Source organism: Malurus melanocephalus, unplaced genomic scaffold (assembly GCF_030028575.1).
Source record: "Malurus melanocephalus ecotype Western Australia unplaced genomic scaffold, MMel_1.1 scaffold_78, whole genome shotgun sequence".
In the NCBI taxonomy this organism is placed as follows: domain Eukaryota; kingdom Metazoa; phylum Chordata; class Aves; order Passeriformes; family Maluridae; genus Malurus; species Malurus melanocephalus.
Window position 1 is genome coordinate 1,276,257 of NW_026623310.1, and position 26,494 is coordinate 1,302,750.

Consider the following 26,494-nt stretch of genomic DNA (forward strand, 5'->3'; position numbering starts at 1 on the left):
TGAGTCACAATGAAGATATTTTGCAGTAACTTACTGCTGTGGATAAATGTATCAAGCACATTAAACAAGTGTTGCTACTGTTCATTTCAAGCCATCTCACAATCTGTATACTCATTCAATCTTTTTCTCCAAACAGTATACATCATTCTGAGTAGCTTCTATAAACAGACCAAGGTCTGCTTGCTATAGCAACACACCTCCAAAAAGTGAATTTTCTGCTTGATTCAAGAGAGGAAAAATAACATTTTTCAGATCCAGCATGCTTAGGCCAATAAATATCTGCTTGTGCTAACCCCACAATAAGGTCCTCATCCATTCTTAGGGTGTGATGGATGCACAAAAAAAAAAAAATGGGAGAAAGGGATAATGATAACAACTCTATGTAAACTGGGGTCTCTCCCAGTACAGATAAAAAAAGAAAGAATTTTTTTTTTTTAAATGTAGAGGAGAAAAGATCTCACCTTTCATCTGAGGTGTCTGCAATCTGGATATCTATCTCTAGATAAGTGGGCTAGCCCTGATATAAACTTATGAACTAGRCCAGCTGAATGCTACTCTGTTTCTCTCCATTAACTACAAAAAGACACTAAATAATCTAGACATTTATAGTATAAAATTAGGCAAAATGAATCCCATGGTTTAYGTGGGAGTGCTTTTATATTTCCATCTAATTCTGCTTTCTTTCCTTTACTTAGTCTTATTGCTATTTGACCTGACATATTGGCAAACTTTGGAACTCAGTAGTTCTATTAAGGCTAAAAATTTTAATTGTTTGTTTCCTGTATGTGCACAAGGTGGTACAACCTTGTTTAGTGCAAAGCACAAAGTGGTTTCTGCTCAGAGCTGGTTAACATRTTTTTCACCATTGCTTGAGTGCTTTTAAATGAATACTGTTGTTCTCCTCAAAATGGACTATTTTCAGCAAGAGGAGTACTTGCTTAGATGAATACTGTCATGAACAACTCTTTAAAATAATTATTTTTCAGCTTGACAGATTGACTTGAAATTTCAGTTAGAAATTCAAATGATGTTTTATACGTTTGCAATGCCAGTATATGTTCTTTCAGGTCAATTCCATCTCTGTGTTTGGCCTCCATATTTTCAATTTATTTCAATGCTGCACATATTTGGTTTTGAATAAAACCAATCAAAGCAATAATTTGACCTGTGATGATCTTAGAACAGTATTTCAAACTAGATAACTGAAAATGAATCATCATTATCCTGGTTCATCAGCTAAAGTTACATGTATCATTAGGCCTTTTCCTGGGATTAAGTGTAACCCTTGCATCCATACATACAGCTAACCCTTAAACGTGCAGAGTAATGGATTTAAAGCTATGCATGTAAATGTTGGAACCACTGAAGCATGAAATAGATAAACTTGGCCTGCATTTGTTGAAACAGTGTAAAATGAAACATAATCATGTGGAAATATTTTTGTCTTTTAAATGACAACCATGATTGAAAAATGATTCATTTCTTTCTATACATTCTTTTRTTTCTTGCTCTGAGCAAAATTTAAAAGTGCCTTCACTTAAAACTAGTGTAGGAGAGGAGGAAGGGGTAAATTCCACAGCTGAAGGTGCACAGAGGTAGCGTTTCTTTGGCAGCAAAAGTAAGTMATTTTTGTTTGGCAAAAAGGGATGCTTGCATTTGCACAGATATTTGGATTATAAGAAGCAGCCCTAGCAGAAATGAATGAACAGACAGCACGCAGGTAAAGTCTGAATGCAAATCAAATGGCTTGGAAATGTAGAAAACAATTGTTCTCAGATTGGATGCAGTCCCATACTGGATGCATTTAACTTTCTGGACTTAATGAGTCATACGGACCCAAATGAGAATACCCATGTGCATGAAATTAAGATTTGAGTATTTAAAATGATATCACCACAGCAGTTCAGATCAGCCCAGTGTTTTAAACTTCAGCATTTTCTTTCAGGGAGAGACAGTACTACAGTTTAAAAGTGTTGGCAAGCCTGAAGGTAAAGTATTTAGTTCTTAAGCAAATAAGATTTTAATATCATCAGCTTCTGACAGAAATCCCTAATTAGTTCATCTTTTGCTTATAATGATATAGYATATCCTCTGTTTATAAAGGGGAACAGTATATATCAAGTATGCACGAGTAACAACAGAAAGTTTAAAATATTTAATATGTATAAATTACTGCATTATTTTTATTCCAAAACTGATGTCATTCCAGAGGCTTGTCCAGGCCTATTTGAGAATTTCCATTTGGGGCATTTCAAAGTATCTGAGAAAAACATTTCTATCTGAAAAGTTCCTGGAAAGGGACATTATAGATCCCAGGACCAATATACATCTAGAGATTGTGGGAGATGCTCATAAATCAAACGAAATGAACAGATAAAATGTCCATTCAGCTCAATTAATGGCAGGAGTACTCAGCACCTCTGAAAACTAGCTTTCTTACTAGGTGCCTAAATAAGGATGGATCAGTGCTTTGAAAAATGTGAGCTTAATAAGTCAGTTTTGTAAATATATAGCAATGTTTGCTACAACATACCCATCACACACTAGTCAGAGAGGAAATAGGATGTCTGGAACAACTGCATCTTTTGCTTCTAGACTCCATCCTGACACACACTGCAAGTGGAGGCTGGCAGGCTTGGATTCCTGGCTTTTCCAGAGCTTTGTTAAGCTCAGTGGTGTACAGTATCCTAAGACTCATTGTCATTTTCAGAACAAGAAGCCAAATTTTATGAAGAAACTTCTTTCCACATGGACAGCTTTCCTTCTACGAAGGTTTCAAACACAGCAACCAACTCTGTTCTGCTCTTCCAGTGGTCTTGTACAGACTCCAGTGGAACAGTGGTGAGTTTCTTTCTCTCTTTGCTAACACAAGTACTGAGGAGAGTTTTACAAGACCTATCAGTGAGTGTTGCAATCCAGGCATATGCCACAGCAAATTGCAATCATTCTGAGAASAAGTGATTTCTCTGGGGACTTCTTCAAAACACACGGTGTAGTGCAATCTTTGGCACTGAAATCCTGCCTCACTTCAATCAGTGGGGGGAAAAAAGCCAGAAAAATTAAAATAAAACAAATTTAGATTAATGTAATGTAAATGTGATTAATGTAATGTAAATGTGATTAATGTGATGAAGGTATATTTTCAAACTTCAGGAAATATTTTTTTTCAGCTTTGCATCAATTCAGCTGTTTTGCATATGCTGGTCTTGGTTACTTCTGCTCCATTTTGGGGAATACGTGTTAGTATGTTTTCAATATTTGTTTCATATCTCCGAGATTTACAATTGATATGTATACTTTAATACTTTTGATAACATAGTATTTATTCCTAAATCTCCGGGAAGGCGGCCATCAATCCAGTCTTGTGTGGGTAAAGCCAAGTTCATGAACAAATATATACATGTGCATGAAAATATGCATTTTGTGTTGTGGCKATGGCTCCTCGGTGCGATTGGGAGGTATAGAACCTGTTTACCAGGATCATGTTGTACACTGGGTAGGRTGACTGCTATGAGAGAACTGTGGCTCTGCCCATGACCAGCCTTGTAGGATTGAAGTTCCACTGAAGGGTGAGGGCTGACAAGCACCTCTGGAGATGCTCCAGTCCAGCCCCCTGCTCAGAGCTGGGCCAGCTACAGCAGGTGCTCAGAGCAATGACCAGTCTGGTATTTAATACCTGCACTGATAGGAGACACAGCAGTTGTTAAGGACAACCTGCTCCACTAAAGACACTTCTTCTTATGTCTAAAACAAATTTCCTTCATTTCGATTTTGTGCCCTTTGTGTCAAGCCCTGTCACACTGTGAGAAAGAAGTAATTACTACAGTACTAACAAGTCATGAGGAAGAACAAGATGTGGCTGGAGAAGGAGGCCATGTGGAGGTAGGGCAGCACTTTTCTGGACAAACACATTTGCTCTAGTTCCTGGAGATGAGCACAACACAGGAATGACGAGGCCAAGACGTGGGCATGGACTGCGGGGTGAGGGGGATTAAGACGACCCAAACTCCCCAAATCCCTCTGACCCATTTCCAGAAAGGTCTGAAAGATCGGACTGCACACGGTAACTAATTCAAGCGAGAGACCTGTTTTCGGGGTGGARAAAACGTATCCATAAAACCGTACCCCTCCCAAGCTTGGGCAGTGGCCCCYAGGACCATGAGCGGGATCAATGCTGGAAACAGGACTGGTAATCTCTTTTCCCCTCTCTTTTTCTCCTTCTTTATGTGTCTCTTTCCCTTTCCCCACGTATAGCTCATCTCTTCCTTTCTCTCTTCCCTTTCACTCTAGCCCTGTATCCAAAACCCACTGCCGGGCGCTTACACAGTAGGTCAGGGACTAACAAACCAACTTCCACRGCAAACGGACAATTTACTAATACAACTCTCTGATCGTCTGCGGACCCTCTGACTTCTGTGGCCCCTTCGGACCACGAGCATTTAAGAACCTCGTGTACCCCTCTCCCCTACCGGTGGAACACCAAACCAGCCCGAATCGCGCAGGTCGGGGGTGAGAAGAGACTTTTCTGCCGGCGGTGCCGCCCGCCACGGCTGCACCACCCCTCCGTGCGTGTGCCGGGGAAGGGGAAGAGGCGGAGCGCCGGCGCGGCCCGAGCCATCGCCCCGCCCCGCGCCCCGCTGCCGCCCGGCCTCTTTCCGCCCGCCATGTTGCGGCGGCGGCGGCGGGAACGGCGGGATCGCGGGTGCCGGGAGCATGCGGGGCGCACGGAGCGCGCCGGGCGCGGAGCGGGGTCCCGCGGGCGCGCCCCCCGCCCAGTGGGTGCTCATTGCCCCAGGTAACCCGGCGGGGTCGCTCCGCGGAGGGGCAGCTCTGCCGCGGCGCCGAGCTCTCCGCCCCGCCGTGCCCCGGCGGCCGGCTCGGGCGGGAAGCGGACGCCCTTCCCCGGCGGCTGGGGCAGGTCCCGGGGCTGCTGCGTGCGGCCGGCCCCCGCCCGGCTGTGGTGAGGGCGAACWGAGACACAGCCTCTGCAGGAGGCCCCGCAGGGTACCCGCCCTCCCCTCTCCAGGGACCCCACTTCCCTCGCTGGATCAGTGCGCTTCAATTGTGTGTGTCATTAGGGTTTTGCCTAGGGCTTTTGTCACCGCGTCGCTGATGGGGTCTCGTTGTCCCCACCCTCCCTGGAGCTGGCGGCCCGCCGTGTCTCCATCCTCTCAGTCCATTCCTGTATTTTTTGAAGGAGACGGTTTAGTGCCCTAAACCACAGCTGTCCGACAGACTTCAGTYCTAAGCTAGAGTGAGATCTCAGCTCGTTATTCTGAAGAAGCAGAGCTYCACAGGGCACCTCTGTGTCATACGCACCAAGGCCTTGAGCTTACTCTCTCCCCGGTAGCGCTTAATCAGTGGGAGGATTCCTTTGCTCCTTCATGTGTATTTCTGCCTGGTTTCACGTTTAAACGAATAGATCACAAAATGTTTTGTTGTTAAAGAGGATGAGTGAAACAGGATGTGCTCAAATGCCAGGACACTTAAGAGGAAGGACACATTGTTGCCTTGTTTGGTTTTTAAAGGAAATGTGATTTCCATGGTTATCTGTAGGCTATCTTTATACTGTAGCTCTTTCTTAGCCCACCTGTAACTTGAAAGTGTTAATAACCAAGCCTGATAAAAAGAGGCGTTTTTTTGAATAATTTTATGAGCTTAGCCTGTGATGATGTGAGAAATGCTGTAAATGGCACCACTGAAGGAAAGGTATAGCAAGAGCTTAGTTCAGCAAAAGTTAAGAAGGCAGGAGCTCAATCTTGTGACATTCTTCTCATAAGAAACCAGGCTTTTTCATGTAACTGTGTAGTTAMATGAGAAACAGAACCAAGTGTTACGATTTCACTGATTCCTCTTTTCCTCAACTTTTCAGTTCCACCCTTTTGTATCTGACATGCTTGATGTCTAAGAAAGGAATTTATAAAGTGAGGAATTCCTTTTTTTATATAYTGACTCTATGCAGACTAGGATTTGAAGCTAAATCTTGTATCAAATGACTGGCTATGCCAACAGATGTCCATACTGTGCAAATATTTACAAATATGCTTAGCTTATGCATGAGTAGTCAGTTCTGTGCAGTAAGTTAAATTCTTCCGTAAGTGTTTGAAGGATTGGAGCCAGAGCTTATAACTTTCATGAAGCCAGACAGTTTGTATTACCAGTTATGCCAGCATAGCTCTGACAGAATTTATATAGTACTGCAGACCTGTAAGAAAGTTTATTAATCCTAAGTTGAACTTCAAAGAACGTAGTGATTTTTAAAAAAAGTCTGTGGGTGATAAATGCAGAACTCCACAGCTGATGAGACTTGCCAGCCATATGAAAGAGACCACTGAAATGAAACATTTAATGATTTTGTTTCGGTTTTAGCATTATTTTCAGAAAAGTRTTTTTTAGAGTTGTTATCACTTCTCAGATAAATAATAAATGCCTTGTTGAATGAATCTCAGAAATTTTTCATTGGCTATTTAGCAGAATGTATAGTGATTACTTTCAGGAATGAAGATGGCTGCAGTTGGATTTAAAACAAAAATATTTGGTCTTTGATGGTAAAATTCTATTCATATGACAATCTGTATCTTCATAATATCTGTATGGCGTTATGCTATGTACATACATAAAACCAGCTGGTGTAAATAAGTACAGGATCTGTTTCTGGATGCGAGTTCAATGCCATTTGTTACTGAGTCTGCCAGCACCTTCTGGTTTTGAACAGCCTGTTTATGTTCTTGTATCTGTGGCCGTTATCCTATGCATAGTAGGAGAAAGAGACAAGGTGTGGTTTCCTTCTGTGCAAGAAGTTCCCAAACTTTTCTTGAAATAAAGACACTTTCTAAGGTCTTGGTTTCAAGTACCTAAGTTAGTTTGAGCTAGTCACCTGGGTAGCCTGTTTCCTAGAACAGGYTGAAAGGTTCATAATACATACCATACTGCCCAACCTAATAGCATTTTCACTGGATGTATGCCATTCATTTTGCTTTGATTGTGACATCTTAGAAGGTCCTATATGGATGGAGATGGTAACTGGTTCTACAAAGAGATTAGATTTTGTCATTTAAAAAAAGAATGAGGTCTGTAAGGAGCATGGAAGTAAAACAATGGGAACGAAAGAATCAAGTATTAGGATTTGTCAATGATTCAGACTTTGAAGTCCCACTGTAGCTTCCTACAACAAGGCAAAGATGGCTGGAGTTCTGAGTGATGGTGCATGTATTGCTCTAATTCCTTAGTTATTGTGTTCTGAGAATCCATCTGACTGTGGTTTTACTGCTGATATGATATGTAGAAATACTTAACTGTGAATAGCACCTGTAAGACAAAAGTGAGGGACTTTCTTACCTGACTTTCAGCAACTGACAACAACATCAGATTGATATCAAACACAGCAACTGGAAAGCAGGCAGATTTCATTTCCTAATTGCCATAGAAAGTGAGTTTCCTTGTTTCAGTACACAACTATACACTGTTAGATTGCATGGACAATAAATTGCTGCTCTGCTGTTTAGAGCATGTATGATGACTGAGGAGATAAATTTCAGTTTCATTTCTGATTTTGTAGGTTTTCTTTTGGTTTCACTGTTCTGGAAACAGCTCAGAAGCAAGGACACATAGAACTGCCCATGTTCTTCATTGAAGTCATGATTCTGGAGTAATAATGCAGTTGGAGTGGTTATTTTACCTATGGTGTGAACTGTTTTTAGAGGGATAGACTGTCACTTTCTGTAGCAAGTAATTCATTCTGTCATATTTCCAGTACTGTAAAAGTTTGATGATTAGTGGCCCTCTCATGCCTACATATCACAGGACAGAGCTACAAACCAAATACTCAGCAGTTTGCATGGTTTGTAGAGGTGGATGAAGGTGGGGTGGGGAAGCAGTGTTGACTGAGCTGAGAGGCAGAGCTGATATTCCATCAGCAGGCCAGTCTCCCTGTGCTCCATTCCAATCAGTCTTTGCCTTTGTTCTTTCCTATGGTATTCTTTCCTTGTCCACTGCTGTTATCAGCAGGCTGGTGACAGTCTTTGCCCTCACCAGCCCTTTTGTCACACCAAGACATTTGGGCTGTCTGGCATGGGAGAATCAAACAAAGGGAAGTTCAAGTAGGAAGGGAAAAGGAGAGCCTCGGACAGTCGTATGTGAGCTGGCTGCTAAGCAACTTCTAAGTGAGATAGCAAATTTTGCCCTTAGAAGTGGTAGCCTGCCCTTGGCCTGGTGAGAGCTCTTGTGATGGTGTTTTTGCTGATACTTGCTTTTTGTCCATGAAGACAGGACAATCTGACATGCAGGTACGATCATTTTTTTGTTTTGTTTTTGTAAGTGTAGTGGTTCCTTGGTTAGGGATTGAGCCACCAAGGACAGGACAAAGAGAGAAACCAGAAGTGGTGAGAGAGGAGTTAGGTAGTGTTGATCTGGTTGAGAAAGTTGGGTGAAAAGAGAGTGGTAACTGTGTTAATCACTYGGGAAAGGCTGGAAGCTGCTGATGTACATTGTGCCGCCTTATTGGGGATGTTCAAGGTTGAGAAATGGATGTGAATGGCCAAGAGAGAAAACAGTGAACAAATGGGAAAAAGATAGATGGGGGGATTGGTCATATGGAGGGAGGTGACAAGGACAGAAAACTTGGGCATGTTGGTGGTGGTAGAGCTCTGCATTCTGGGCTTGAAATARAGTGAACTCTTTGGGCCGTTTCTGCAGTTGCAGATTTACTGTGCAGTGGATATACAGGCACCAGATTTAGCCTGGGGCAGGCKCAGAACTAGCAGTTTATTAGTTCAAGTGCTGTGCCATGTTAACACATCTTTGCTATTTCCAGAACCAGCTTTGCAGTGCAGCTGCTTTCAGGCAGTGTCTGAACTAATAAGTCCTGATAGACCAACCTGGCTCTGATTAGACCCACTTGGGTGTTTCTGTGCTGTGCTCCGTGTTCCAGGAGATTTTATTGRCTTGGCTGGAAGTCTGGATCTGAGCTTGCTTTGTGCAGAGTAGTTGACGTCGATAATTAAGAAGACCTCCCGAATCTGGAGTTCTGGAGGAATCATGGTACAGAGACACCAAAGTGCTAATGAGTCCTGAAGGACCCACACAGACTTCATTGGTGGATGGCTGAGTTTCTAGATAGCACTGTTCTGCATTTCAAGTGGCAGTTGGATAATCAAGGCTCTTACATTAGCCATGTATCCAAACTCTCCTTTACCCTTGAGAATGTAGAAATTCCTGCAGGATTTCTGTTGTTGGTCTAGCTACTGAACGTGGGCAAGCTCCTGAGGATTAAAACCTTGACTCACACAGCTACAAAGTTACTAATGATGTGCTTTAGTAGAGCAGATTGTGTCTCAATTTAAAAAAAAAAAATCCTCCGACATTTTGTTTGAATATATGATATTTCTACTTGCCTTTTGAGCTGTGCCCATGGAACTACCATTTTTAATGTGTTCTCTAAAAATCGTGAGAGCTAGAAGTTATTTTCTAGGCTGAGAAATACTGCTGAGACCCCATCTAATTTTAGGGTTATTTAAATCTAAATGCAGGACTTTGGAAAACTCTTAAATACTGTGGTAAAGTCGCTGTGTATGACATAGCTCTGATCTGGGCTCTGTATAACAAATAAACATTCTTACATAATGGCTTCAAACCGGCCTTACCAAAATCACACTAGCTGCTTGACAGGWTTGGTTTGAAGGACAGTCTCTTTTTCAGAATTCCTCAGGGATAGGTGTTATGTCAGAACTGGAGCTATTTATATTCTTCACTGGTTTTAGGAAAGAGGTCAGGAATTGAAGGCAGTTTTCTAATTCTGGTGTTCCACTCTACATCTAAAGTTAAGACTGATCTATTTAATATGGTGTCTTTGTCTGTATTAAGAAAATAAGTAGGGGTTAGCTGAATGCTAAAAATTATTTTCAACCTTTGTTTTTCTGAACTAGACAAGTTTAGCTGAGCACATTTTTTTCAGTCTGCTGTTTTCTTAACTAGTAAATTGATTAGCTCTTTTATTGTTTTATGAGAACTGCCATATGAATAGAACTGGAAGGGTTGCAACGGGGGAGGGAAATTTAACAATCCTATTATTTTTAGGAATTACTTATTCAAAAATAAGCAGAGTAGTTTCACATTAGACTTGGCAAATTGTTTGAACAAATCTCATATGTGCCAAAAGAGAAATGGAAATAAATGGACTGTGATGCCAAACCATAGGGCATCAGCATGCATTAAATTAATCCTCCGTCCTTTCAGTTGAGACTAAGGAACATTTGTCTCCATGMAGTAACTGAGGAAGCATTTGACTTGAAAAGTTTGAGTCAGTGTGAGAGAAAAAAATCTGTGGAATACTTAATTCATTAAAGTAGTTTGCTTTAAAAACAGAAGTAGACAGGTTTTGCATTAATTTTTTTCCATCTTTGCACTTTGATGCATGCTTTCATTTAATGTTAAAAACAATTCAATTTATCTTCTGTGAAATAGATCACACTGCTGGGGTGTTAGGGTGCTTGAATCAAAAGTAATGAGTGTCAAAATTGAGGAGAATAGTTCAACATTAATACTTTCTGGAATAATTTAGGTAAAGAACTTGGAAATAATGTTTGCAATAAACAAATATGAATTTTTTAACAGAGTCAAAACATCAGCCTCTATAAAATATGTGCACGTATTTATATACCTTTTTAATAAGATGAATGTGAATATGCTTATTTTAGAAGTTAGCACTCTGTGAGCATATTTTACTAAACCTCCCCCTAAACTGGCATTTGCATCTCCTGAACAAAGCCTTTTGCCTGCAGGTAATTTGCACTGTTTCTTACATGTCATCTCCTAAAAGGCACACTGAGCTCTGCTGTGAATAAAGCAGATATAACTGGCAAGCTAAGGAGCCAGAAGGAAGCATAGCAAATAAAATAACTGAAAAGAGATGTTTTAATGTGTAACACCATCTCCCACTTCTGCTTTCTGCCATCTGGCTTGGAAGAGACCAACTTATGCCAACTTAGGCCTCTCTGCACATGGGAATAGGGCTGATTCAGCCAGTAATACAGCTGTACCAGTGCTGACCCTATAAATATTGAGAAGGGAAGTCTGTAGTTTTTCTCCTTTCAAGTGATAACCAGTTTTTGAACTTCTCAAGACTGACCTGTCCTTTATTCAGCTGAAACCCTAAACATTCTGCCAAGCATCTAGACTTCAGTAATGGATGAATTAGTACTGTCCGTTGCTGCCAGTAACGAGTCCATGAACATGTTTTTGTTTTCTTGGCTTAAGAAGTGAATTGTGCCAGCATCAGGGGAAGCCAGAAGATGCTCTCGGACATAAAAAATTTTGCTGTATTGCATAGCTATGTCCTGGAGCAAAAGACCATTCAAACTGTCCAGTGCCATTTATTTGTGGAGTTGTGGTCAGGATAGAAATCAGTGCCATTTTTTAGATACTGTRTTTTATTGTAGGATGTTTTAAATTACGTCACATTAAGCATTATTTCCTTAAGGCACCATAATAAATACTGTCATTACCAAACTGATAATCATTCTGTCTTTTACAATAGACATGGCAAAAGCCCCCTTATTGAAGCCACTAGTATGTACAGTGAAAAGAGTAAGGTGGTGAGGTAACATCAAGTTTATCTGAATGAGTAACAGTTAAAGATATTTTGAAAAATCAAGTGTGTGCAAGTGCAAACCCATACTTTCTRTGTAAGCACCTGCAAAATATAGGCTGTTTGCAGGGGTTTGTGCTGTTAAGTGCTCCCCGAGAGTATTATGATCCAAGGAAGCATCAGTGTAGTCCTGCGGCTCATCTCCTGCTTTCTCACCTCTGTAAATTCATCTATGATCTGGTTTTCTAATTAGTGTACACTGGTCAAAAACACCTGTGTCACATATGGAGTAGGTTGTATGGTATAGATACCGTCTGCTTCTGCCATGGGTTTTGTCCCTTGTTCAGTAAGCTTGCTGATAGAGTTGAAAATTATTTTCTTCTTCATTGTGACTGGTTATTTCTCAGTTGGTCAGTGGAACAGTAAACCGAGCTAACTTACTGTGGGGCTATGAGATTGCTAGTTTTGGTGGAAAAGAGGAGCAGAATGCACAAGAAGGGAGGAGAGTTGGGGACCCCGGGACTGCACTTTTTAATGGCCTCTGTTCTTTGGTGATTTGGAAGCCTTTTATGTAATGGTATCCTCAATCTGTGCATACCTGAATTTATTATACTTATGGTTAATTACCTTATAACTTAGAAAAATTACCAAAAATTCAGGTGATAAAAAGTACTGGACTTATTAATTAATTTTCACTGGGCTTTTTCCAGGGCATGTTGCATGACAAAGGACATGGGCACTGAATTAAAGGCATTTTCTTCAGGCTTGAGATTCTAAAAGGAACACAAAATGTTTATTAGATCTAACCTATCTGTACCCTTAGGCCACATAGTTTAAAGTCTTCCATAAAATGTCTGTTTAATGGGCTTCATCATAATGTCTCCATCTGACACACCTTTCATGCACAGTTAGAAGTTAAGAAGGGAATGGAAAAGACTTGTGTAGGTGACGTATGGTTTAATATCTGTTTTTAAATGAAATCTTAACTTTATATTTCCAGACTTGAATAGTCCTTTTTCTTTGCAGGGTGGTGGTGGTTGGGAAATTTGTGCTCTCAGAGGGTTTTTTCCTCTTACTCAGTTGACAGATATTTACAGCCTTTTTGCTTCCTTGGCTGGCAGCTTTTTGCACGGGAATTCCCTACAACTTGATATTAGTCTGTTATATTTAACATTTTATAAGCATTTTTTWWAAAAAAAAGAAGGTGAGTAGACTACATAATCTGTAAGAGTTTCATAGAACTTAGTGGGAGTTTTATCTTGTTTTTCAATATATTCMTGTTGCTGTACCAGCTAACACTTTCAGTGACCAGATTCATTAGTGCCTCATACCCATCCATTGTGAAGAAATTATTGCCAGAAGTCCTTTGAAAGCTGGTTCATTTTCTCTTTGTTCTGTTTATGTATTTTATAGAATTTGCCYGGTTGTATGTTTGACCCCCATGAAAAACAATAGTATTTTCACTTTTTTGAATGGAAAGCTTCATTTAAGCTTCTGTAGTCTCTTTTGCTCAGTTTCAGGGTTCTAACTGATGAATACATCACACACATTTTTAGGTGGACTTTGTGTGATCTGATTAATAGTAAACAAACACTAGGCAGTAACTTGAGCAAAGGAGACTGACTTACTCGTTCAATGTTGGAATTCTCCTGCATTGTGCTTACCTCAGAATGTCTTCCTCTGGTGTAGTGGTGATGGTACTACATCTGGATTCACAGTGCAGTGACAGAGATGTCTGTAATCCCAAGGAGACAGAGCCATACAGTTGCAGGGATTGGAATTAGGCTGGAATAGGTGGAATTAGGCTGTAGGTGAGTTCAGCTGCCCCCTGGAAGGGTCTGCCACCTGTCTTCCCAGGCAATTTAAAGAGTGGCTTGGTGGCTGGGATGTCTCTCAAGGGCAGGATTTATTTAGTCCCTCTGTACTCTGCTCTCATTTTTTTTAAGTCATTCTAATGTGTTTTGTCCTAGGAGAGTCATGTTGTAAAGATGCTTTAGTAAGCTGACGTGGCGACATGTCACTGTTGATAGAGATTGCACTGTTCAGAAAGATCTTACCTCTTTCCCTTAGTGTTCTTGTAGATGAGCAAGTTTCTCAGGGCTGAGCTATGGGAATTGTTATAATAAACGTAGTGGTGATCATCTGATATTTTCCTTTATAATTCAATAAGAAAGCTCTTCCTGTAATGTTACTTTTTTTTCTGTTTGTTTTCTGTAAGATAATTTCTTATCTGGATGTGAACCTTAAACTTGAAAAAAAATCCCCAAACTGGTTTAACTCTCAGTTTTGCTAGAAAATGGCTACAGTACTGCTTTTTAAGAAGTCTGTGTTTACTTAGCTGTAAGAGATCCTTGCTGAAATACAAGGGCTGATAAATGTAATGGCATTAAATCCAGTTACCTTTCCTGGCTAAAGGCCAGAACACAAATAAGTTAGGTTTGGACACCTAACATCAAAAATCCCTTGCTCAGCATTTTCCTAGTCATGAAGTATTTAAATTCAGATAAATAGGGCCTTCTTTGCCCTTAAGGCCATGTTAATATTGCATCCAGTTTTCCAAGCAGGCATTCTCCCAATTGCCTCTTTTTTTTTTGTCTGCCAACTTGACACATAGTAAAGCCAATCTATAACAAAAATATACTTCAGATGCCCCTGGAAATGGAGTGGAATATTGCCTACATTTTGAGGAAATTGAATGTTAAAGAAACTCAGAGAAACTGCTTTTGCCTTTGCCCAGTCCTTCCCTTCTCTTTGTGTGTGTGTACTGATGTGCAGGTCCCTTCAGGCACACTATTTTCCGTGGCAGCCGTGTGGAAAATGTGACATACACTCTGTTCCCATCAGAATGAGATACTGGGATAGAAGCCTGCAACTCTGACTATTTGTTAGGGTTTGATCCCTGCTGTTTTCTGTGCGATGGTGAACCCCTCGAAGCCTGAGGAGTACCAGACAACTCAGTGGGCAGAGCTGTGCTGCTTTTCACCTAGGGAAGAGCTCCTGGCAGGGCCAGAGGGGCAGACAGGGTGCAGAGCCTGGGATAACATGGGGCAGGCCTGGATCATGGAGGGCAGTTAGCTGGGTTGGAAGGTAGAGAATTGTTTAGGAAGAGATGGGACATTGTTTCCCTTGGGTTTGTTTCACTGAGTGCTCCTTACCTCCCAGGCTTACCAGAGATGGATAAATTCAGGATGTTAGTAGCAGGCTAAGAAGAGAATATCTCAACCTAGTAAAGATGTGAACTTCATTAAAAGCAGTAAATTAGGAAAGATTGTCGACTTAATTGTTCACAAGATGCAACTTCAGGCTCACTTGGACTCATTCCCAGTGTTCATCAATCTATGTATGAAGAAAGCAGCGCAAGGGAGCGCTAAAAGTTCCTTTGGGAGTTTTTTTGTTTTGCTTTTTGTTTTAAATTTTGAAACTCACATTTAATATGTATATTTTAACATGTTCATGTCTAACACATCAAAGTAAACACATGCAGTGTGTTTCTTTCACTATCATTAATCACTTCAGTGTTTTAAAAAGTAACAAAAAATACACTTATGTTAAACTGTGGTCAAGAATTGGAATATACACGGCTCTAGAAATTGGAAGGTCGCCTTTGCCAGGGCAAATGTAGCTTGACAACCATGTTTTTATGTATCAGCATATGAAGCAAGTCTGGTTAGCAAATATGGACTTTTTCCATTAAAAGCTCTCAGCTTATACTGAAACTTTTACAAGCCCTTTTTCAAGCCACCTGAAGACTGAGTTCAATACTGAAGAGAAGATTACTTTAAATTCTCCAAACCACTCTGAGAACTATTACCCTCCAACATTTTTATCAGTAAATACAGTTGCTTTTTGTGTCCTGCATCTGTTTTTATCTGGGTAACTTCTGTTGGTGCCACAGTTGAATAACAAGGAGTGGATGTGAACGTTGAGAGTTATTTGAGGCGTTTTTTTTTGTTGTTGCCTGAGATGTCAGTGTACAGCCATGTATGTCTGAGAAGTCCACTTGGCCTTTTTAGGTCGTTTGAGGCTTTCAGTCAGGGTGCAGGACAGCTACTTTTGGTGTTCCTACTTCCCTATTTGCCAAAGAGCTGTGTCAGCCCCTTCTTCCCAAACCTGCTGGATGTCATTGAAAGGGGAAGGACAAAGTCCCTTTGAATAGTCACGCAGTCTGCCTCTACTGCTCCTCTCTGCTTTTCTGACCACCACCATAACGCAAACATCAGCCTGGTCCCTGTCAGTCCATTGTCTGGGGTCTGGATACTGGTGATATATGTGAAATGTTTTTGTAATTTTCCTCTCTCTGATGACTGCCTATATGAAAGGAATTGGGACAGAACTGGCAGTGTGCAGGCTAAGAAAGATGATGCTGTCATGGTGCTCTTTACTGAGATGTGGAAGTTGTTTTCATAAATACAAGTTAGACTTTTCCTACTAAGAGAACTTGGATAGAATATAATTAACTAGGGATATTTATACGTGTGGTTTTTTTGTACTTGAGTCAGCATCCTTGTGGTAGCTGTTTTCTTCTTTTTTTCAGTTTCACAGAAAGATAATACTTTTATGGCTCTGCTTTTTGTCTTCTGTTTGTTCAAAGATACAGAAAAGAGAATAAGTGTAAGGAGCTTAAGCCAGAGGTGCTGTATTCCCTGAGGTTCTTTTTCTTGGTGGGATGAAATACACTTTATTTTTCAAGTTTGTACATAACAGATAAATAAGTGTGCATGTTTTTCACACAAGTAACAACTAGAATAAGCTAATTCCTGCATAATCTGACTTCCTGAAAGTTTCAAAGGTTCAGTTTCTTCCCATGTGTATTTTACCTTTTGCAYTTTTTTAATGTCCACACTGTGCTTGGCCTAACTAACCAAAGCATTCTCATTGTCTTTGTGACTAATCAGGGCAGCATATCAGTTCATCTTACTTAACTGGGATGTCAAATTTAAGATCCCTGTTGCCTGAAGGCTCTCTAGGGAGAAGTGGTTTTCAAAATCTAAATTGTCCCCAGGTGCATATCTTTCCTGTGACAGATACAGAGTGCCAGGAAGTCTGGAATCATAATTTAAGTGCCTTGATCAGGTAGGATGAATTTGGGTTCAGGCATGTAACTTTTAGGTAGAGATGTGTGTTTGTGTTTTCAAAAAGTGTCAATSCAGTTAATTCTGAATGTTTTGGAGAAGCAGATGTGAAATACCTCACGATTTACAARTTCATAACTTTTTCCTCTCCCCCTACAGAGGCTGCTGTTGACCCCCCTAAGACACCTGACAGCGAACCCTTGTTTACAAAACTGCGCAATCCGAGCACAGGCAAGTTCTGGAATTGTGACATGAGCCTGTTCAAATTCTGGTTGATTCTCTCCACCACTGAAAGATTCATTTTTCACAAAGCTGGAATAATGATGATAGTACAAGTCTTATGTGCCAAAGATACTGCTGGTTTTGCCAGACAGTTAATGCTGTGCAAACATTTTKGATTTCTTCTATAATTTTAATTGGTTTAACTGTTTATTCATAAGGAATATTGGCAGCACAAAAAAGGGGTGTAATTTAAGTTCTGTTTTTAAGTACGTTAGTGTTGGGTGTTGAGTCTGGGCTTTTTTTTTAATCCAAATTTAGGCTTCTTTGCATTCATCTTATGATATAAAGTAAATATAGTTGGAAGAAGTGACCCAAGCTTTTTGAGTCTTTTCATTTTTAGATCTAATTTTTTTTCATAGTCCAGGTCATGGTGTCTGTTCTCTCCTTAATAGAGGATGAGGCTCTTTGAATTCAGAATATATTGAAAGAACCAGCAAATGCAAGCGATACAATGGGACCACCACCCCACAGTTACTTCCTTCTAGTCAGGTTGTTCTTTTTGTCAGGGATTTGTTGTTATTCTATGATTAATAATTGGCGTATGAGATACTGCAACAGAAACTTGCAGTAAGCCTTTGCAGAGTTAACATTTTGTTTGAAAAACATGTTTCATGCTAGTTTTTTTTCTTTGCTTAAGCTGCTAGTTTGTTTTCTGTAAAATTTTATGCTTTTGGTCTGAAATTCACTGCTTGTATTTATATATATTTACATGTATGTATGTAACTAAAATCTTTTTAGTGACRTTTTAGTGTTACACTATAGGAACCATATTTGTTCTTCAAAGAGGAAAATTGTCCAAAATAGTAATATAGAATATAAAATCACTTACTCATCATGTTATCTGTTTCCTGATTGCTCAGATTTCAGTGGGAATTYAAAGCCACGTCTATTTTCCACCTGTGTTATTTTTTCTTGCTGTAGCATATTAACTTTCTGGTTATGTTTTTAAAAACATAGATGTTCATTTGTTTTTATCTGTGTAAAAACAGATATGTTTACCTTGTAGAATCAGAGCTCTTGTGAAAGTTTTCTGGGGAAAATCTGAAGTGCAATGATTGCCTGGGTGTGTTCCTTTAGAATTTACAGGACCTTATTTATAAGCCTGCATAAACTTTCAGTTATGTAGCCTATTATAAATACAAGGTCTGAAAATTGAAGAACTGAGAACACACAATGTATTTTCCTTACGTTTGGGTCTAACAGATGGATTGTTGATGCCAAATATTGTATAAACAGGGACTGAAGGATTCAGCTCACTCTAGAATTCATGCTAACCACTTTATTAAACAAAATCATGCTTCGTCCTTTATACAGACAGGTAAAAGGACAAAATTTCTATCCCTTACAAAGACTATAAAGTAGAATCAGACTGCAWTTTGGAAGTAACACAAGAAACATTGGTGATGTTATGAGCAAAGCTGCCCAGTTCTCTCTCCATCCCCTAGAGTTTCTGCCTAACAGTACTGTGGGGATCCTCTGGTGACTGTCCTTTTTAGCCATTATTACCATATACTTAGGTAAAAAGAAGGGTCCCTTTTCCAAGATTTTGCAGCTCACCATTGAGTTTGGCTAGCATGCTCACTGGTAGGAGTCTGAARTTGTTCAGTCAGCACTTCTGTGAGTAGTTTGATGTGGTGCCAATCAACCTGTGGTGTAGACCCTTGTTGAGGGTGCACRTGGTAATGATTGAAACTTTTGCTCCCCCTTCTAACTACTCATTGCTCCTCTCCTCCACTATGCAAAAGAAAAATTATCAGAGAACTGAAATTATATCCTTAAGTGGGGTTAAACATCTGGTCACTCTTTGGATAAAGGGGGAAAAAATGTATTGTCAGTCATTTTTGGGAATTTGTGTGTCTGCCCATTTTAGCTGACTGCCCTCCGCACCTGGGGGTGTCTGCAGACTGAGAAGAGCAGTGCTGATGTCAGCTTTCAGGGCTTACACTGAGCCTTTTTGGAGCCAGCCCATGGTCTGCAAGTCAGTGCAGCTTTGCAGTTCTTGTGTTTTAAGCAGGACAACCATGCTGTAGTTGCTCTTTTTYCTTGTAGAGGGCTTGATAACCAAGATAGAAGCAGTTCAGCCAAGAGACCCAGCTGATTGCATTTCGAAGGCCTCTTCTGTAATTRTGACAGCTTCCCATTTTCCCATATGGAAAATGCCAGTCCTGTTCGCAATGTGTTTGTCACCCAAAACTAATGTGAAATGGTAGACCTGTGCTATGGGAYGACCTAAAATAAAGCTTTCCTGTTCTTTTCCAAACTGTTAAGGTTCTGATGGGCACTTCAAACCAGCTTCTTCTAGCTTTCTTGTTTACTTTATACATCTAACCATAYTGAGCCATTGCAATCCATTTTGGTGCACAAAAAAAATAAAATCTATTTCAAATAGTCCATGAAAGGTTTGAGAGTTTTGTTCCTCATACCCAGAGTCTGATACCTTGAAGACAAACATGATAGAAGGAGAGGGAATTCTCTTGTTTTCCACTTTATCCCTTTACTACAGAAAAAAAGCTGATTTCTTGAAGGATTTTGATTTGGGTTTGGATCAAAGGCTTTGTGTTTTAAGATGAATTATTCACACATCTTATTTATTGATTCAAATTCAGTTTAGTTTATAGAGCTGGTAAATGAACATCTGTATATAATAGTGTTTTTTGTTTGAGCTCTCTTTGTAGTGAGTTTATGTAGAATRTGTGTATGTTTGTGTGTCTGTATGTATATAAGGCACATTCTTCAAACATACTGGGTATTCTTTTGATTTTTGTGAAAGCTTACAAACACAAACCAGATTTCTTTTCAACAGGAGAAGCAACCCTTTACTTATTCAATAGTGGTGCACAGCAGCTGTTTGAAGTAAAAGCTTTTCACGAGGAGCATCGTTCCTGGTTTATAGGTCAGACTGTTCAACAAGGTGAGTTGCACAATGTATCTTTCCCCCAACTTTAACTAATGTTTGTAGATAGACCTTCCCTCTCTCTTCTAGTAAATTTGCAGGTGTTTTTCCTAGTTGCTTGAGACATGCTGCATCATATCCTCACCTTCTGAGAGACTCATTTGCCATATGGATTTAACCAGGGCTAGAGTCTTTGTAATTTCTCTTTAAAAGGTTGCCTTTGRCAGCCTCAATTAGACAGGTGTTCATTTATAATTTTTTCAGGGAGGGAGGATGGGTAAGTAATTCAATTGTATTTACACTGCAATGCTATAAAATGCTTATCTTTCCTTGTCAATCACACCWGCAAGCCCTCTGTGTTAGTTAATATGTACTGTCCTATGGGAAGGAAAAAAAGGGCTGGAAGGCCTTAGCTAGCTGAGCAAAGCAGTGTGTTAGTGCTCCAAGCATTGGAATGTATGGTCATGCGTTCTTTTAATTACCTCTATAGTCCCCAGCCTGAGTGCTGGGCTCTCAGGAGAGGCCCTCTGTCTGAAGCTGCCTTTTCAGTGTTCTGTCTGAATGAGCTGGTCTGTACCATCCTGGACATTCTCTGATCCTGCTTGCTGTTCTAAAAATGAGGGGGAGACTTGTGTAACTGCTTGTGAYGGTTTTCACAATCCCTTTTTAGTAAGGATGTTATTGCAGCAGTGTTTCTCTGCCAGCATATCCACAGACCAGCATGTCCATAAGTATTAATTCAGGAGATTAAGGTATATTTATTTTATTCCTTTTCATTAGAGGAAAGTCCGGTTATAGTAATAAATAAAAGCAAACCTTCCAGACATATGCCTTCTTTAACAGTAATATCCCAAAGTGTGTGCTAACTTTTAAACATCCTCTGCAGACACGTAAAGCAGTGCAAGCAGTATGTCTGTGAGCTTTTCTTTACTCCATCTTGGGGGTGAGCCAACAGACTGGGTCTGCTCCCTGCTCCCTATTATGTCTACATTGTATTCTCTCTCTCCCTTTCTAACCTTTATTTTGGCCCTTGGGAAACAGTTGCCTTAAGGAATCATGCCCTCAGTTTTCTTTAAAAGATACAGTGGAAAAATTGTTCCTGAATGCTAGGGCTGCTATATCTCTGAAATGGTCAGGAGAAGAACAACACAAAAAAGCTCTGTGTTTGCAGTTAAAACAAATTATCTAATTATCTGCAGAGAAAGGCGGAGGTCTTTATACACCTCTAGTGAGTCTGAATCTTTAGAACAAACAAAAATAACTCTTCCTGGAGGTTGAGTGGAAAGCATTTAAATAGAAGCTTTGAGAAAGTGGCTAGTGGCTTTTTTTCTTCCTGTTTCAGTATCAAAGGTTTTTTTGTTTGTGAGTAATCCTGGTGCTTGCTTTGCCTCACACAGAGCATCATGTTAGTAACACAGATGTTAGGTTGGGTATCAGCTTTGCCYAAACCACGTTCTTCCCACTCAATCTTTTGTTAGTTTTAGGGCCATCATAATCAGATTTGCTTTTCTTTAATTGTCCTAATCATGTGATTTAAAACAAAAAGATGACATTTATTTGCTTTTGGTTTACTAATTACTGTCAAATTGTCATCAATTATTTGGTCTCATTAGTGTATTTCCTTGATGTTACATTGTTTCCAATTATCTACAATTATACACAAAGCCTGACTAAGCCATTGTCCTGCAATGAACTCCAGATGGACAGAGGTGGCTGTTTCAATGTTCTTCCTTTGTGTGTAACCTTGAATGCAACATACTGAGCCACGTTCTCTGCTCTAAGTTTGTTATGTTTCGTTAAGAGACTGTATCAGACCCTGCCTTTACAGATGAGAAGCAGCTGTAACTGAGCTAACTCTTGAAATTCTCTTTTCTCCTKCTTATCTCCTCTGCCAGCAGTGTTGCCTTGCCCATTGTTGGAGGTGGAGTATTGCTGAATCTCTGGTATCCCAAACCAAGTTTCTGTTGCCCTCAAATCTGCCAACAGAGGGCAGCTTCAATTTTACTGGTTTTAATACAGTCCAGAAAAAAGGCAAATCGCAGAGTACATGAAGCCAGAAGTCCTGAAGTGGAGCTTGTGCATTGGTTTGGCAGGGTAGACAATTGAGTTATCTCTGTATTTTTAATGTAAAGTTACAAATACAATTTTCATGTCCATTTTATTAAAATATTGGGATTCTTAAAAAAAAAAATGCTCTTCTCACTCATAAAAAACATCCTAAACCCCAAAAAGTCAATATATTATGTAAGCTTACTTTTGCATGTCTGTCACCTAGATGGGCGCCTACTGTTCATTACACCAGTGGACCCCTTATTTCTGATACTTTACTACCTCATAAAGGCAGACAAGGAGGTAAGCCTGCTTTACTTTTTTTCTGGAATTCTCAGGAGGAAACATTATTTGTGCATTCAGTTCTGCAAAAGTTACGTTAATTTACAAAGAGTGGCTTCCATAATAACGGAAATATAATTTGCATTTAAAGCAGAGTTATCTTAATACCGAGAAGTATTTTTGTTTGCATCAATTTTTATGGTTGGTAAATTATGTTACAAGAGTCAGCTTTCAATCTCAACAAGCTGTAATCACCTCCTTTTTTAAGAGAAGAAGAGAATCTCTTTTGTCTTTTTGTGAGAACCTGTCCCAGAACTATTGAATTTAAAATGCTGACATGTCAYCAGATCAAAACAAACTAGTGCCCTTTCTGAGACTTCAGCAGATGGTTATTTTGGGAAAGAAGGGGAAAAGAATAATTTGGATGCTATGGAAGAGGAAGGAGGAACATTTCTGTGGCAGTTTGAACTTGAAAGGAAACATTTCCTTTTTAGAAGCAGTATTTGTARTGATACCAAATCACAGAATAGCAATTGGAAAGTACCAAAAAGTTGGATAATTAATAAATGGCTTCACTGATTCATCATGGATGTAGCAAAACCCACTTAAATTTCTGAAATAYATCAGAAGTTATAGGCAAATTTACTGATTTGTTTTTTATAAACAGCCTGTGAAAGAAAGGGTACAAAATAAAATGGAAATGTTAAGTTTATTTGTAGGTTTGTTTTGTTTTGTGGAGACAATAGTTTCCCTTTATGCATCCTAAGAGTTTTTGCTCTAAAAGAATGCCTTAAAAGGTTGCTTGCTATTTTCTGCTTTAGAGTGCAAGTGGCAAATGCAGGAGAACAACTTTCTTTGTGGTGAAGATAAAAAGTCTTCCTGCACCTTTGTAGTATTAACTTATTGTTCTGTAATTATTTTTTAATTATTTAAGGTATAGGGTGTGCAGATGAATACATCTGTATTTCTGTGGTCAGGATGATCCATCAGAAGGAGTAATTTCAAAAGGAATAGTTTAACTTGTTCCCTGGGTACTGTGCTTTCTTTGAATTCATCATCCCTTTGAAAGCCTTATACCAAATTTAAATTAGGGAAGCAGTAAATCTCCTCTCTCTGTGTGGAGAGGTGTTGAGGTAGCCTGAGTGAAGGGCAATTACTGCTGCTATTTCTGTGCATGGAACRAGTCCTGTGCTACCCTTTGCTTTTGTGGTACATTGTTTTCCAGGTTTTCTGATTTTCTAGGCCAGGCATGATGCCAGATAAATGCACAGAGCTGTTCTGGCTCCTAAAAAAAGGCAAATGCATTTCTGCAGTGCCTTGCTGAAGTTAGTGTATTCTACAGTAAAGGGAAGTCTTTTTGCAAGGTTAGCTTGAATGCAGCACAATCGCTTCGAGCTTGAATGCATGGATGTCACTGGGTATCTTAGGATCATCCTTTGCACTGTCCTTTGATTTTGATAGTGTGATGCAGGATTACTTAGTGTGTCTCTGAGCAGAGCCATCTGCTATACAGCACTTTTCTTGGTTTAAGCTCTGTGCCYATGCATGATGTAAATGTAGCTGTCCTGCTTTGAGACACAAGCAGGTAAGTTTTCTATAAGGAAGAGTTTATGCCAGCTTTATTTTTGTGTCTCATAAATCTTTTTGTCTTTGTTATTGTGCCTTTTCCTTTTTAAGGAGGAAAAAAMCCTCTAAATACTTTCTGGCTTTGCTTTTTGTATGTTTGTTTGGGATATTTTTCTTGGTTTTATTGTGATTTAACAAATAGGTGGTTACTTTTATTAAGCCTCTGACTGTCTAGCAAGAGAATTAATTAATAGTGAAAGCAGTATACCCAAGTGCGTTTTTTCATTCTGACCGCTATAATGAGTACAGCCTTGGCTGCAGAGACCAYGCACTCTCTAAACATGAGAAGCTCACAGAGTCTTTGTAGTGATGCGCTAAAGGATCTTTCCAAAGGGAAGGTTGCCAGTTGTGCCAAACCATGCTGAATGATTATGCATTGTTTGGCAGTGGCAAAATTTGTTTGATGGTTCTGTCATGTGTGGGGCTATTTAAGTTGTGCCAAAATCACTTTATATCCCTACTCTGGCCAAACTGGAATTGACTTTGAAGAGGTGAAAGGTTAATACTGTGTTCCAGAAGCTGCCCTGTTCCTTTGAGATTTATCTTTGTGGAAGGAAAAGTAAAATTTGAATGGAAGTTATGACACTGGGTTTAATCCAGCAGGTTTTGGTCTAAAACACTATTGGCACACTCTGACTACCGTGTTTTATGTCATCTTCCAAAAAATCCTGCTGTACTTCACATTAGTTTCTCCCCATGTTGTTTTAAATTTCGCCTTTTAAGTGCAGTGTTTTAAGAGTTCAGCATTTTGCAGATATTTACTGGTCTGAAATAAATATTTATAGCTTGCTTTGTAATCGGTTTCTGAATGTGTCGTGTTACCGTTCAAAATATGATCTTCTTTAAATCCTTTATTTTAAAACTATGGCCATTGCATGCATATATATTTATATATGTGTGTGTAGTGTGTGTATATGTGTCTTAACATTTTACTAATGCTTTTGCAATCCCTTTGATATATTTTCAGCTGCAAGGAAAGTTCCAGCCACTTGATCAAGTTGTGCTAGACTCAGAATACCCTAGCTGCCCATTGCTGCTGAAGTGTGCAGATGTTAAACAGTACATACAGCATGTGACAGAAGAAAAAGGTGAAAAAAAAGGGCCAGGGCGGGAGGGCGGAAAAAAAAAAGACTCAATTTGTTAGTGTCACCTCATTATGAGATAGATTTAAATGTTGTTTTTTCCTTTAACGCACAACCAAAGTGCCTGACACAGCTGTAGTTTAAAAACAGAAGCTTAGGCTTACAGTTTGTCRTTGCAGTCTTGTGAATAGAAATGTGTGGATCTCAGATTATCTGCTGTAACTCTGAAAAACTCATGCAGTCTTGTTGCTAGGTGTCATACAAATGACAAACTGATCGAAGCTGGCTTCTCAACATTACGTATATGCTGTGAACTTTCTTTGACTTGGATCAGAATTTTACATCTCTCTAAGTTCTTTATTTAGGGTAGAATGGTCTGGTGTGGAAGAAGCAGTCCATTTGACTTTTTTTCACCCTTTGTCCCAAAGCATTGAAACAATAAATAGAAAAAAGCTGCAGAAGAGTGAATGTGCTGCTGAGAAAGGAGAACACAGGTTTTCTGGTTTTGCCTAATTTAGTGTTGTGAGTTTAAGCTTAAAGACTTGCTTTAAAATATAAAAGTTGATTTGGGATGCATAAGTATATGAGAAAGAAAACCCAAATGGAAAAAGTTAGCAAGCTGACAATTCTGTACATAGTWTCTTCAGCCTTTGCTAAGAATTCCCTTTGGTGGGGGAGGGGGAGAGGCTTTCATTTTATTTGAGGACCAACCATATGTGCTTTCTAGGGAAGGGAAAGGAGCATGACATAATTTCCACAGGTTTGCAGACCTGCAAAAGGTGCAAGACCTCAGTTTTTAGCATCAGTTCTTTAAATAGCAATCTGCCTGATAGGGAATGGGGATTTACCTACATGCACATGGACATCTGCAAGACAAGGTGCAGGAATCTTTTGCACTTCTAAGTGCAAAACCACTAAGCTGTCTGATTCTTATGCAATAGAGCTCCTCTAAGGAATTGAGGTTAAAATTAAAAGATAGATTAAAAGCTATGTACATTAATAATTTGCTTTCACAAAGCAAGCTGACCCTTGTCATTGATCTATATAAGAAATACTTAGATGATCTGCAGATAACCAGGAAGTGGCTAAGATGGAAGAATAAAAATTGCTGAGTAAAACACCAGAACTTTTCCTACATGTATAGAACATTAAGGTGTGTGTGGGGTGGGGAAGCTGTGAGTTGGTTTAGGTGCATAAGTGTAAGTTTTTTTGGCTCGGTATGGTACATACACAGCAAGGTAGGGAAGTGCATTTGAAGTTCAGCGCAGGACATGTTTCCATTGAAAATACACACTTTAACAAGAGAGCAGAAAATCTAGGTAGTGAGGCTGTTGTCACATTGTATTTGGGACTGGGATAGCTGGAATTATGTGCTTCCATACACACATAACAGTGGAGTAATACTACTGTTCCTTCTGGATTTCGGAAAGTACCTACAGACCAAACAACCTTTTCCTTTGGGTAAGTTCTGATTTTGGAGAAGGCATCTTTAGAACAAGTGCATCTGAAATGCAAAACCTCTTTGCCTTCTCATGAAGTGATAAGTATTTCTATTAAAAAGTATTTTTAAGCTTTCATGCAAATGCTGTGCCCTACAACTTGTCTAACACAGGATAAATAGCCA

At 39.6% G+C, this 26,494-nt stretch overlaps 1 protein-coding gene across 1 annotated transcript in view; it reads left to right on the forward strand.

The window, feature by feature from the left end:
- Nucleotides 1–4,654: 4,654 nt before the first annotated feature.
- RNASEH2B (ribonuclease H2 subunit B) overlaps nucleotides 4,655–26,494 on the forward strand; it is a 39,059-nt gene continuing 17,219 nt past the window's right edge. Inside the window, exons 1-5 of the mRNA XM_057367388.1 lie at nucleotides 4,655–4,795; nucleotides 16,816–16,887; nucleotides 19,742–19,849; nucleotides 22,107–22,183; nucleotides 24,756–24,876. Of these exons, the coding sequence (XP_057223371.1) occupies nucleotides 4,714–4,795; nucleotides 16,816–16,887; nucleotides 19,742–19,849; nucleotides 22,107–22,183; nucleotides 24,756–24,876 (460 nt within the window). The 5' untranslated portion in view covers nucleotides 4,655–4,713. The remainder of the gene's footprint in view (nucleotides 4,796–16,815; nucleotides 16,888–19,741; nucleotides 19,850–22,106; nucleotides 22,184–24,755; nucleotides 24,877–26,494) is intronic.